This window comes from Bos mutus, chromosome 19 (assembly GCF_027580195.1).
Source record: "Bos mutus isolate GX-2022 chromosome 19, NWIPB_WYAK_1.1, whole genome shotgun sequence".
Classification (NCBI taxonomy): Eukaryota; Metazoa; Chordata; class Mammalia; order Artiodactyla; family Bovidae; genus Bos; species Bos mutus.
The window spans coordinates 15,086,762-15,100,259 of NC_091635.1; the positions used below are offsets into that span (position 1 = coordinate 15,086,762).

General features: G+C 49.1%; 1 protein-coding gene across 2 annotated transcripts; it reads right to left on the bottom strand.

Annotated features, from left to right (window-relative positions):
* Positions 1–211: 211 nt before the first annotated feature.
* Positions 212–12,802, bottom strand: CCDC42 (coiled-coil domain containing 42). 2 transcript variants are annotated; one of them, XM_005907550.2, is made up of 7 exons: positions 12,720–12,802; positions 12,329–12,434; positions 11,865–11,969; positions 11,055–11,252; positions 5,766–5,987; positions 5,388–5,543; positions 212–477 (listed from the first exon to the last, which is right to left on the bottom strand). In XM_005907550.2, the coding sequence occupies exons 1-7, from the start codon at positions 12,800–12,802 to the stop codon at positions 400–402; spliced, it is 948 nt and encodes a 315-aa protein (XP_005907612.2). In that variant the 3' UTR covers positions 212–399. The 2 variants fall into 2 exon arrangements, with proteins under 2 accessions (XP_005907612.2, XP_005907613.2); XM_005907551.2 differs by lacking the exon at positions 5,766–5,987.
* Positions 12,803–13,498: the final 696 nt, after the last annotated feature.

A 13,498-nucleotide genomic window follows, 5' to 3' on the forward strand; every position in this document is an offset into this window, starting at 1 on the left:
CCTGTCCCTGGGATTCTCCAGGTAAGAACACTGGAGTGGGTTGCCATTGCCTTCTCCGAAACAGCAAAGCCTAGGAGACATCAAACCTGAGCAGCCTAAGTGACTAGCTTCCAGAGAGAGTGCTTTGGGGGGTTCTTCCCTCAGTGTACCCTCTTCCCCATGAATAAACCACCAAAAAGAGAGAGAACTTAGGAACAAAGTTCTTATAGCATTTAATGTCTTCAGGGATAGGATGGGCTGAGGCCTGACGTGAATAACAGGGATTTCACCAGCAGAAGGCACGATAGTGGATGGGAGTATGTCCCAGGGAGCTGGACTGGGCTGACTGGATGGCAAGGTCACCAGCAACTTCCTCCCTCCCTTCTCCATCTTGGAACATTCTGGAACCACGGCTGCTCTTCAAACCCGGATTTGCTGTAGCTCCTTCTTCTTCACCTCTGCCCAGATGTCTGACAGGTCCTGGATAAACTGCTGGATCTAGCGAGGCCAAAGGACTGCAGTCAATCCCAAGCTGGTGACAGGCCACCCATCCAAAAACATCTGGGCATAGCCTGCTTGTAAGGAGTCACCATTTCCTGTGACTGAGGTCACTTTCCCTCATTTGATAATTATTCTAGTTGATGTGGAGAATCAGGCTTAGCAGACTAGAAGCAATGAAGAAGGATGGAGGTGGGAACCCCTAGAGGCAGACACAGTGAGAGGATGAAGTTCAGGCTCACCGTCTCACAGGGAGACAGGGGGGAGGCTCCACAGAGGACTCTGGGGATAGAAGCGTCAGCAGAAAGGAGTCAGCCAGGGTCGGGGCAGATGCCTCTCCACTAGTTAATAGCCTTCAAGCAGGTTAATTTACTTGAAACCCAGAACAGAGGCACATTATGTTAATCCTGAGTCATCAAAGGAAATTTCAATTTTATTCACTAACTTTAGTTGTAAAAAACATGCAATCGTGGAGATAGGAGGGAGGTTCAAGAAGGAGGGACATGTGTATACCTATGGCTGATTTATGGTGATATATGGCAGAAACCAACACAACATTGTAAAGCCATTATCCTCTAATTAAAAATAAATAAAATTTTAAAAACAATATTAAAAAAGGAACATGCAATCAGTATGATACAGTGGAAAGAGCACAGCCTCATAAGTTAGAAGACCTGTGGTTCTGCATCAATAGATGAATAGATAAAGAAAATACATGTGTGTGTGTATATATATATATATGGATGCACACACACTGAAATATTACTCAGCCATAAAAAATGAAATAATTCCATTTGTAGCAATACAGATGGACCTAGAAATCATCGTACTAAGTGAAGTAAGTCAAAGACATATATGATTATCACTTATATGTGGAATCTAAAAATAGTACAAATGAACTTATTTACAAACAGAAACAGACTCACAGACATAAAAAACCAACTTATGGTTGGTTACCAAAGGGGAAGGGGGCAGGGATAGGGAGTGTGGATTAACTGATGCACACGACCACATATTAAACAGAGAAACAACAAGGACTTAACATTGATACATAGCCCAGGGAGCTATATTCAATATCTTAAACTATTATAATTGAAAAGAATTTGAAAAAAAGAATATGGATATATGTATTTATCCATTCATATATACACACACACACACACAGTCACTTTGCTGTACACCTGAAACTATTATAACTCAACACTGTAAATGAATTACACTTCAATTTAAAAAACAAAAAAGACGACGTGGGGTCCTGACACAACTCTGAGAAAATCACTTCATCATTCTGGGACTCAATTTCTTTATCTTTAAAAAGGAAAGAGGGAGAAAAGGTTGGCCTGGATGGCCTCTTAGATCTCAGTCCGACAGTTTCTCCTTTTCAAGAGTGTTCCAAAAGACTGTCCAAAACTCTCAACAACCTGCTAGTTGCTAACACTATTACGATTACCAACATAATTCCTATTTTGCAAAAGAGGAAACAAAGAATCAGAGTAACTTTCCCGAGGTTACAGAGATGCCAAGTGCAGTATTTCCCAAACTATGTTCTTACAGTAAGTCATCACACCCCCAACATGGATTCTGTGGGCAAGCAAACTGTAGAAACCTGATCAGCTTGGAGTCTCAGGACAGAGCCACAGCAAAGGCACTGTGAAGTTCTGCATTTTAAACCCAGAAAACGTCATTTGTTTTCTAAATTTTTTTAGTCCACATGCTGTGCTGTGCTACGTTGCCTCAGTTGTATCCGACTCTTTGCAAACCCATGGACTGTAACCCATTAGGCTCTTCTGTCAATGGGATTCTCCAGGCAAGAATACCTGAGTGGGCTGCCATGCCCTCCCTCCTCCAGGGGAATCTTACTGACCCAGGGATCGAACCCTTGGCAGGTGGGTTCTTTACCACTAGCGCCACCTGGGAAGCCCCTTTTTAGTCCATAGAGTCCATTTATTTTTCTGGAGGAAACTTAATCACCTTGGGATTCTAGGATTTGCCAAGCACAGTTTGGATTTTATTCAGAGATAATAATGCTGGACCTTGCACAGACAGTAAGTGGAATGCAAATTGTCTTGGCCTTTTGCAGAATCACTTTCCCTGAGTGGTACCCTGCTCCCAGTTCTAGATGAGTTGACTCCCTTCTGAAGCCCACAACGTGCATCCATTGTAGGGATGCTACTGAGAACATAATTCACTGAGTGTCTCTGAAGCCTCTGTGAAAATTTTCAGCTAGAGGTTAGGTGCTGGGAAAGGATCTCTCTCTCTAAGCAAACCTTATGTTTTCTTATTTTGGTTCAAGAACAGTGTGTTGCTTTTCCTCTGGTTATAAGGCAGCTCAGAGCCAACTTCTGTTCCTGTCGAACTACTGTCCTTTAGAATCCAAGAACCAAGAGTCCATACATCTCTCTCTTACCTTGACCTTAGATTTTAACTTATATTTACTATAAATGTAACATGTATTATTTATAATACTATTTATATATTTATCTTATATAAAGTTTCAACTTATTACAATATTTTCCTAGGTCTTTATTTTCCATTTTTCAGGCTACTTAATCATGTATATGTGTCAGTAGGCTCATATCCTACAGGAATCAAGTGGGATATTTAAAAATAACATTTGGGCATATGAGGAATTCCTGTGCAGGCAAGTCAAGGTTGAGAACAGGAATTCCCTGGTGGTCCGGAGGTTAGGACTTGGTGCTTTCACTGCCTGGGGCCCAGGTTTGATCCCAGGTTCGATCCCTGGTTGCGAAATTAAGATCCCAAAGGCCATGCAGCATGCCCGGGGTTGGGGTGGGGGGTTGGGGGGAGGACAACAAATGGTCGAGGGAGTCTGAACGCTCAGAATTTGGAGTGGATGGACTGTAAGCTACTATCCGAACAGGGGGTGCTCGGGCAGGGGCCATGGGCTGGAGATCACCACCTCCTGCCCCATCTCTCTTTACAACAGCTAAAGCGGAGGTGCCTGAGGACGCCTCGAGTCCTGAGACCCTACAGCAGGGAAGAGGGGCCTGCAAGGCCAAAACTCTTTCTACAATAATGCTAAGGTGTTACCTGTCTTTTTGTTACTTCTGCTACTTGTCTTTTGTCTGGTGAGTCTACGTGGACTTTTACCCAAGTGGGATGTTCCCATCACAGAGGCTATCATGACAGACTGGATACAGAAGCAGGTGTGAGAATCCACCTGTCCTTCAGGAAGCAGCATTTTAGGGATTTGCAAAGTGTTGAAATGCCACCCATCCCACAAAATACTTTTTGAAAATGTATTTTTCATTAAAAATGCTATTTATGGGACTTTCCTGGTGGTCCAGTGGTTAAGAATCCACTTTCCAGCGCAGGGAACGTGAATTTGATCCCTGATCAGGGAACGAAGATCCCTCGTGCAAAGTGGGGCAACTAAAGCTACGTGCGTCAACTACAGAGCCCAGGCACTCTGCAGCCCTCACGCCAGGATGAAAGATTCCACGTGCCGCAACTAAGACCCAAGGCAGCCATGAATAAATACATCTATTTCTTAAATATGCTATTTGTGTTAACATGTTTCTTACTGTCATTTTAAATGAATTAAATAGTTTTAGTTTTTCTGCTTGAGTTTCTCATAAAGTAAATATCAACTGATATAACCCATATAAACAAAAGCTCTTTGGGGGTCTTCAACAAATTTTATGAGTGTAAAGGTATCCTGCTACCAAAAAAAGCTTGAGGATCGCTGTTTCACAACAAACTTTCTTACAAACTCCCTTTACAGTCTTTGGACTGTTAATATGAATAATTCAGTACTAACATGCTTTACGATGCAGGCTGATTCTTTGGTTTAAGGAAATTCTGCTGGTCAGTGGGTGAAATTCTTTACATTTCATGAATTTCAGGTTGCTGGGGTTTTTTTATTGTTGTTGTTGTTGTTGTTGTTTTCTGGCTGTGCTGTGAGGCTTGCAGGATCTTAGTTCCCTGTTCAGGGACAGAACATGGGTCCCCTGCAGTGGAAGTGCAGAGTCCTAACAACTGAACCCCCAGGGAATTCCCATCTTTTCTCTTTAAAAACAAACAGACAAAGCACTTCTCAGTCAATTGCTTTCATTGGCTTGTGTTTCATATTCATTCACTGAATACTTATTGAGTGGTGCCTACTATCTGCCTGGCATAGTTCTAGAGGCTGGGGATACAACAGAGAACAAAGCAAACAGAAATTCCAGCCTTTAGGAGTCTACTTTCCACTGTTTCACGGCTAAAAGGATATGCCAAAAGGATAAATAATTCGTCATGGTTCTCCTCATGTCACAAGAAGCATGGTGCAGAGTTTCCCAAGTTAAGGGATGCGGCTTTCCTTTGGTCAGAAGTGAGATTATTCCAGGGGGCACACAGACATGGCATCAGACAGCTTTGTATGATACACAGTGAGAACGTTAATTCCTTTTCAGTTTCCTTTCAATTACTTCAAAGAGAAAAATCTCAGAATGGTACTAATAAGACTGATACTGTCACCCCCTTGCTAATTCCCGCCCCTGCAGATGTTCTCTTTTCCCTAAGGATGGGCCCCAGTCACAGGCCTTCAGCATCTCACTAGAACTTTGTAAGACTCTTGTGCAGCAGCTAAGGAATTCAGTAATGGGTTTCTCTACTGACCTGTTGATGGGGCCAACAGAATCTTAGCGCTAATGCAGTGGTTCTCAAAGTGTGGAACCCAGACCAGAACTATCATCTGGAAACTTGCGGAAAATGAAAATTCATGGTTTCTCATCTCAGATCTATCGAGTCCAACACTCTGGGGCTGGGTCCAGCAACAAGCTCGAGTCCCCAGGCGATTCTGAAAACTTGAGGACCACTGCTCTTTAGCCCTCAGGCCTCCCCTCAACCCATGGGGAACCATCATGGCTACTTCCAGCCTGCCTGCCAGGCACTTGGGCTCCTCTTACCATGTCCAGCTGTTTGTGCGTGTCCTCCAGGGACACGGTCGCCTCCTTGAGCTGTTTGCTCACGATCTGGAAGAGGTTCAGCGTTGCCATCTTAATGGTGCCAAGCAAGAGTGTCTTCTTGGCAGCGGTGTTCTGAATGTGCGCCCAGCGAGATTCCTGGGGAGGGGAATGAGGGCGGGGTGTGAGCGCTAAGGGTGGGTGTGTTTGTGTTGTTGTGTGCATCCCTTACCCGTGTTTGTGTGTGTGTGCTGGTGTGTGTGTCCCTTACCTGTATGTGCTGAGGTGTGTGTGTATCCCTTACATGCCTGCCTGTGTGTGCGTGTCTGTGTCTATGTGTGTCTGTCTGTGTCCCCGCCCCCCCGCCTGCCCGGCACTCACCCAGATAATGACGTCGCTGCGGGCACGGTCGAAGCGCATCTGCAGACGCGCCAGCTCGTTGTTGTGCTGCAGGATCTCGTCGTCCTTTTCCTCTTTGTAGCGTGCCAGCCGCGCCTTGGCACGCTCAATCTTCTCCTGGCCCTCCTGTGCCGACTGCATGAGGTCGTGGTGCATGCTCACCAGTGTCTTGTAGCGCGCGATCACCTCGTGGATCTCCTCAAACTGCACAAGGGCAGGGGGGCCGGGCGGGGTAGTGGTGGGGTTTGGGGGCTCAGGTCAGTGCACCTCCGCCCGGGGGGGCCTCGACCCCACTCTACGCCCCCAGCTCCCACCCTCTGCGCCTCTGCCTGGTAGGGAGGCCCTGGGCTAAGTTCAAGGGCCAAAGGCTGTAAAGCCCTCGGAGTCTCCCCTGCGCCACACCACCTCCCCGAGTTGGTACAGGCCGTGGGTCACATGGTGTGGGTCGTGGACCTCGGTGTCGTGTCGGGAGCATGTGCACCTGGCTCGGCAGGCTCTCTGGCTTGGCTGCACTTTATTGGAATCACCTGGGAGCTTCAATGAGGCCACGTGCCAGGCTCCACCCTCAGAGACCCGGATGAATAAACCGGTCTGAAGGGTCCCCATATGATTCTAGGGTTGAGCATTGCTGGGTGGGGGCGGGGTAGACTTTGCGCTGTCTCGGATGGCAATCATGAGCCTATTCAGCAGGAATGCACCACGAACCACTTAGTAGCCAGGAAGTGTGCTAAACGCTAGGGACAGAGCAGGAGATAAGACAGCCAGACACTGCTTTTAGGAAGCCTTACCACAGGCGGTGGCGCGGTAGGACACACAGACAAGTAAACAGTCAGTTACGACACAGAGTGATAAGCCTTATCGGTGACTGGGGGATGGGGCCGCGGCAGAGTGTTAGGTAGTATCTTCCACCTGGTGCTCTCGTGTTTGTTCAGCAATGGCTGAGGCCTCCCTCCGGGGCTGGAGAGGGCGGGTACCAGAGGAGCGGACCCGGCCAGGCTCAGCCACCCTTCCCCCACACACAACGCGTCTCTGACCCTAAGCAGAACAAAAGCCCTGCGACCTTCCCTCTCTTCAAGGCGCTGTGAGCACCAGCTTCAGGATGCCAACTCATGCCTGGGGGATTTATCAACACGTGCCTTCCAGCCACCCAGGGGACACTCCCTGAGTGTTCTCTCCATCTCATGACATTTCCAGCAATAGACTGGTGTTCCGGGAACTCGCCTTTCCAGCAAACACTTCCTCTGTGGGCAAGAGCCACTTAACTCAGTATTAGAGGAGATAGGGACTGCCAGAAGAAGCTTCTTCAGGGAAAGGGTGGTTAAAAAATGAGACCAGAGGTATGAAGAGAAGATGGCCGAGCAAAGGCAGGTGAGGAAGTCGTACAGGTAGACAGAACAGCCTGGATAAAGCTGATGAGGTGTGTGTGGCATATTCAGGATGAGCAAGAGAGTTTAGTAGGAATGGCCCAAGTTCAAGATGGGGAGAGAGAGATCACCCTGGAGAAGTTTTAAAAAAAGTGCTCAGTAAACACTGAGGAGTGTGGATTGCATCCACTGGAGGAGTGAGCAGAGAGATAACTTCCGGTCTGCATTTCTAAGAGGTGCAACAATATATAACAGTTAAAAAGAATTGGCTATGAAGGTGGGAGGGAGGTAAAAGGGAGGGGCCATATGTACACTTATAGCTAATTCATGTTGATGTATGGCAGAAATCAAACCAATATTGTAAAGCATTTATCCTTCAATTAAAAATAAATTAATTTAAAAAGTGGGCTACATCAGAGCAATCAGGACTACCGCTCCTAAACTTAACACCAATTTCAAAAGCACTCAGATACCAATTTGAAGAGGCTCCCATTATCCAATGATGGGACCCTTTGAACATCAGTAAGAATAAGTGCAAAGGATTGAAACATATCAAATATGTTAAAAACCCATGAGTTTGCAATAATACTAATAACGTTACAGGGCACTTGTCGAGGATGCTGGAGAACCAACTCATTATTCTGGAGACTCAAAGAGTCAAGCATTTAAGAAGCTTTTGCTTTATGGCTAATATAGTCACCAAATAGTTGATGAAGGGAAGATTCTCTTTCTGAAGTCCTTTTTCTTCTTCCTACATTTTGGCCATGCAACACAGCATGTGGGATCTGAATTCCCTAACCAGGGATTCCCTGTGCCCCCTTCAGTGGAAGCACAGCGTCTTAACCACTGGACTGCCAGGGAAGTCTCTATGAAGTCCTTTTCTTGATGGTGTTCATAGTATTCTAGCTAATAACTGAAGAAGGGAGCTCAGAACATTCTGAACACCTTAGAAGGGTCTTTGGCCCCCTTTCAGTATCTGCCCCCACCACTACCAAGAAAACCAGAATTGTGACTTCTATCCCCAAAGATTCATTTTACCTGTTTTTACACATATCAATCACCGACTCAATGGAGATGAGTTTGAGTAAACTCCGGGAGTTGGTGATGGACAGGGAGGCCTGGCATGCTGTGGTCCATGGGCTCGCAAAGAGTCGGACATGACTGAACAACTGAACTGAACTGAAAAATTTCAATGGGATCATACAGTATGTCTGGCTTCTTTTGATCAGCATAATAATGATGTCTAGAACACCTGATAAACACACCAACCAAACCTGGAGTTGGGACCTCGTTTGGACCCTGATTGGAACAAACCAGCTGTACTAAAAGTGTTTGTACAATACCAGGAAATTTTGACGTCAGCTGGATATGGGTTCATGGGATTGCAGAGTTGGACACAACTAAGCGACTGAGCAAGCAGACACATGTGATATGGGTACTGTGGATATGTTACAAAGAGCTCTAGAGTGATATACTGAAGCACTTATGGGTTAAAAACATATCATCTGCTTCACAATAGCAGAGATGGGGATCTGACAGTAAGTTGATAATTGTTGCAATTAGGTGATGAGGAGATCAGTCCTGGATGTTCATTGGAAAGACTGATACTGAAGCTAAAACTCCAATACTTTGGCCACCTCATGCGAAGAGTTGACTCATTGGAAAAGACTCTGATGCTGGGAGGGATTGGGGGCAAGAGGAGAAAGGGACGACAGAGGATGAGATGGCTGGATGGCATCACTGACTCGATAGACATGAGTTTGAGTGAACTCTGGGAGTTGGTGATGGACAGGGAGGCCTAACGTGCTGCGATTCATGAGGTCGCAGAGTTGGACATGACTGAGTGACTGAATTGGACTGAACTGAATGGGCATTCAGTAGACTATTTTCTTTACTTTTGTATGTTTGAAATTTCCCATGATACAAAAATTTTTTAAAAAATCATTGATTGGAAAAAAGCCATAAAAGGACATGTACATACTATTCATAGCTTATGGGTAATGTATTCTGTTGCCCAAAATAATAACAACAAGCTTGATGGGAATTCCCTGGTGGTCCACTGGTTAGGACTTGGCAGTTTCACTGCGGGGGCCTGGGTTTGATCCCTGGTTGGGGAGCTAAGATCCTGCAATCTGTATGGTTTGGCCAAAAAAAAAAAAGGGGGAAAATAGGAGAAAATAATTCCAATTTGATAGAGCTATGGTGGATACTTGGGTGTTGTTATATATTTTGTATAATTTTCAGTATGATTTAAATATTTTGAAAGAAATAAAGGAAGAAAGAAAGAGAAAAAGATTTTGAGTACGCTGGCTGCAGAATGCTGGACAGGAATAACACAGAGCTGAACTCCTAAGAAGTACGTCTGGTGGTCTGAATGAGGAAGGGGCAGGGGCTGAATTCCAGAAATACTTAGGAGAATAGACCAGATCTGCTGATTGATGGCTTCGGGGATTGAGGGAGGAGGAGTCAAGGGTGAGGTCTGGGTTCTGGTGAGGCTGTGGGTGGGTGGTCATGCCATTCACCAGCAACGGACCCACCAGCAGCAGGGTTGGCCTGGGGATGGCAAGAAGCAGTTATGGACTCGGTGAATTAGATGTAGGGGCCTGAGCTTAGGAGGGCGATATGGGCCAGCAAGATCCAGACCAGTCTCCTTGGTCCTAAGACACATTTTACCAGCTCTAAATCTGAGTCACGTCTTGTAATCAGTCTACTGCTTTAATGTAGTAGTCTTCCCTCACTCCCCCTAACCCCCAGAAAAACCAACTGTTAAATGAACAATTTCTCATATAGTAGGTACCTTAGAATGCAGGAAATAACAGATTTGGGGCTCACGCATAAATAAACTAGGTTAGTGGTTCTATATGGAAATTGCCAGGACTTTTAAAAAAGCTGTGTGTGCTTTGTCTCCCTGAACCCCTCTCAGGACATGGACTCAGACTCACAGCCCAGAAGGCACACCTCGTACCTCGTTCCATCCTGGTGAGGGGCCCTGCTGCTGTCACATGTGGGCGTGGAGGACACAAGTGGGTGGCTGTCGACATGGGTGACATCTATCAGAGGCCCAGGGAATTGCTCAGGGAGAAAAGTGGAGGGTCTGGGACAAAGATCTAAGGAACTTAAGGAAGAGGAGCCCCAGAGGAGCCTGAGGAGGAAGGGCCAGAAGGGAGGAGGAAGAGGGAGGAGCCCCATAGGAAAGGGCGCAGGAATATTTCAGAAAGGAGCATCAACAGTGTCAAATGCCGCAGGAAGCATGGGTGGGCAGAGAGCTGGGCAGTTCCCTTAGCTCTGGCAACAAGGCACCTTGATAAAAAGCAGTGGTCAGTGGCCTACAGAGGGGTGGTTAGACACAAAGGCTCTGCCACCTACAAGCTGTGCAACCCTGAGCAGGTTACGTAACCTCTCTGAGCTTCCAATTCCTCCTCTAACAGGGTGAGATGATGGCTTTCCTCTGGGGCCTAGCGAGCAGACTGAGCAAGGTTCCACTTGCAGCACGCAGCCCAGGGCCCAGCATATGCTAAGTGCCCAGCTCTACACGAGGCTGGTGTGTCCCAGTCTCTTTCCCTCCCTCTGCCCCTGTACTCTCAACGTAGACCAAAAACACCAGAGAGGAGGGGAAGCAGGGAGAGTGTGGACCACATCAGACAGAGGCAGGCAGAGCTGGTTGCTGGTGCTTCAAAACAAAACCTCGAACCTGTGACCCATATAGAGGCAGGCCCACAGACGTCATGCACACAAAGATATACAACCAGGCCCCCACCCTTGAGAAATGAGTCCAGTCTCACCAGGGCCCTCTGCCAGCTGCCTTCCTCGTCTGGAGACCTCTCCCCAGAGCAGAGGGTCCGCAGCCCAGGCCCCTGGGGACGAGGCGGTAGGGCTGCAGAAGCCCGCCCCCCAGCCCTCCACACACCTCGGAGTTCTCCACCACCTTCTCCAGGTACTTGTTGAAGATGGAGTACTCCTGCAGCTTGGCACTCAGCCGCTGGTGCTCCAGTCGCAGGACTGCCATCTCCTGCTTGGCCTTGGCCAGCTCGCGCATGCGCTGCCTCTTGAGCTCTCGCTCCTTGTTGGCCTTCTTTAGGGCTCGGATCCGTTTCTGGTCATTCTCCTGGGGCCGGGGAGGTGGTGCCAGTCAGGCATGGGCCCTGCCCTCCCTGGGGCCCAGGATGGTGAGGCCCCCACGAAGCTTCTGTCCACCTTGAAAATGGACGGGGGTGGCCGGGCTGCCTGAGTGGGGGCGAGGTGTAAGGAGAAGCATGTCTTAGGGTTATGTGAGGCTGGTTGAGGGGATTTCTGTGATTGTCTCAGAGTGGACTCCAGTGCTGGTTCTTCAACTCCAGTGTCTGGAGGGGTGGGGTGAGCTGGGGGCATGGTTTACCTCTGTAACCCCAGGCGTCTGGCCCTGAGTGTAGCACGTTCATTCATTCATCATTCCCCATTCACTCATTCACTGGATAAACTGTCCATACCAACAACAGGCAAGGAAGCGGGAAATAGCACCCTAGAGGAGCGGAGACTGACAAGCAGAAAATGACAAACAGGGCAAGAGGAGGGGGCCACAAAGGGGGAAGCTCCAGGCATTGGTGAGCACCCAGGAGACCTCCCAACCCAGGATGAGGAGTCAACAGAATACAGCAGAGGCGGGGGATGGGGGGGCGGGGGAGGAGGGACAACTGCAGAGTGCGGTACCCAGGCTGCAGCAGGCCATGCCCCTTGGTACCTGGATGAACTGCTCAAACTTCTGTATGTGGGCTTTCAGCTGGGCCTCCTTGATGCCCAGTTCCTCCCAGCGCAGGTTCAGGGTTTCCATTCTGCGCTGAAACGTCTAGGGGTGGGGGGCAGCAGGGAGGGCAGGAGGGCCCCTGAGTGGGAACCCAGGAAGGCTCCAGCATCCCCTGTCCCAGAGCCCTGTCCCAGGTGCCCAGTTCCCACCCCCTGTCTGGTTCAGAGCAGAACATCTCAGGACTCTGGTACCCTAAGACTCAGATCTCTCCTGTGCTCTGATCTGATCCCAGGACTCTGGCACCCTGAGAATCAGATCTCTCCTGCGCTCTGCAGAGGAAGCACTGGACCATCACCAGGTTGCCTGACTCTAGCCACCACCACCCACAAAATGGAGGGCTGTCCTCAGGTTCTCCCTGGGAAGGGGTGGGCCCTTCCCATCCCTCACCCTGCGCTGCCCACCTCCTTCTTCTGCTCCATGGCATGGTGAATGATCTTGGCCTCCTTCTTCTTCTCCAGTAACCGGACGGATGGAGAGTCCGACTGGTCCTCAATACTGGGGAACTTCCTACCCAAGACACAGGCAAGAAGGACGGTGGACGCTGAGCCCCAGGGGCAGGCCAGGGCTGGGAAGAACCCGTGGAGACAGGCACCCATGGGGAGGGAAAGCACTCATCTGAGCAAAAGGGCTGGTGTGCTGAGAGGGAGAGAGGGCTGTGCTGGGGCCAGGGAATGGGCCAGGGAAAGCACTCATCTGAGCAAAAGGGCTTGGTGTGCTGAGAGGGAGAGAGGGCTGTGCTGGGGCCTGGGTGGTTTGGGGTGTTGGGGGATGGGCGGGCCCTCTGACACTCACTGCAGCAGCTGCAGCAGCCGCTCCCCATACTGCAGCCGGAAGTACTCGGCCAGGTCCTCCTCCTCCATGATGCCCAGACTCATGGCGGTGGTGAGCTAATGGCCCAAGGGCCGAGTCTTCGCAGTGAAACGGGGGTAGTGCAGCTCAGGGGTGGTGACTGGGCTTGTTTCTCCCCTCCTCCTGCTCTTGAGGATTCCACAGAGGGCAAGTGTCTGAGAGACTCAGGGAAGATGGCCGGAGGCTGCCGATGTGCAGTTCAGGATGTGCTGGGAAGGGGCTGGGAGACCTGGTTACCTAGCAACAGGTCTCCGGGTTCTGTGAACCACAGGCAGAACTCAGGCTTTGCCCTCTGACCCCTGTCCCCACTGACCCCACTTGCTGGGGTCTGACTCTCTGCCCCTGCATTTACTCCCCCAGGAGCTCTGGGAAGAAGTTAGGCCTGATTTGATGCTGGTGTTCAGGGCCGGGACGCAAGGGCTAGGCATCCATGGCTGATGAGGGTAGGGGTTTGGTAGAGGTGACCTTATGCAGGGCAGCCTTGCCCCGGGGCCTCCCGGCTGGGCTCCCTTATGTGTGTGTGTGTGTGTGTGTGTGAGTGAGAGAGAGAGAGAGAGAGAGAGAGAGAGAGAGAGGCAGGGCTGGGGCTGAGACAGATGGTTAAGAAAAGAACTGAAGGGAGGTACTGAGTTTAGTCAGGGATGGGGGTGGACAGAGAAGCATAGGGCTTGGGGGAGGCCTGAAAGGTGGGGGAAGAACGAGCAGGGGTGTGTGTGTTGAGG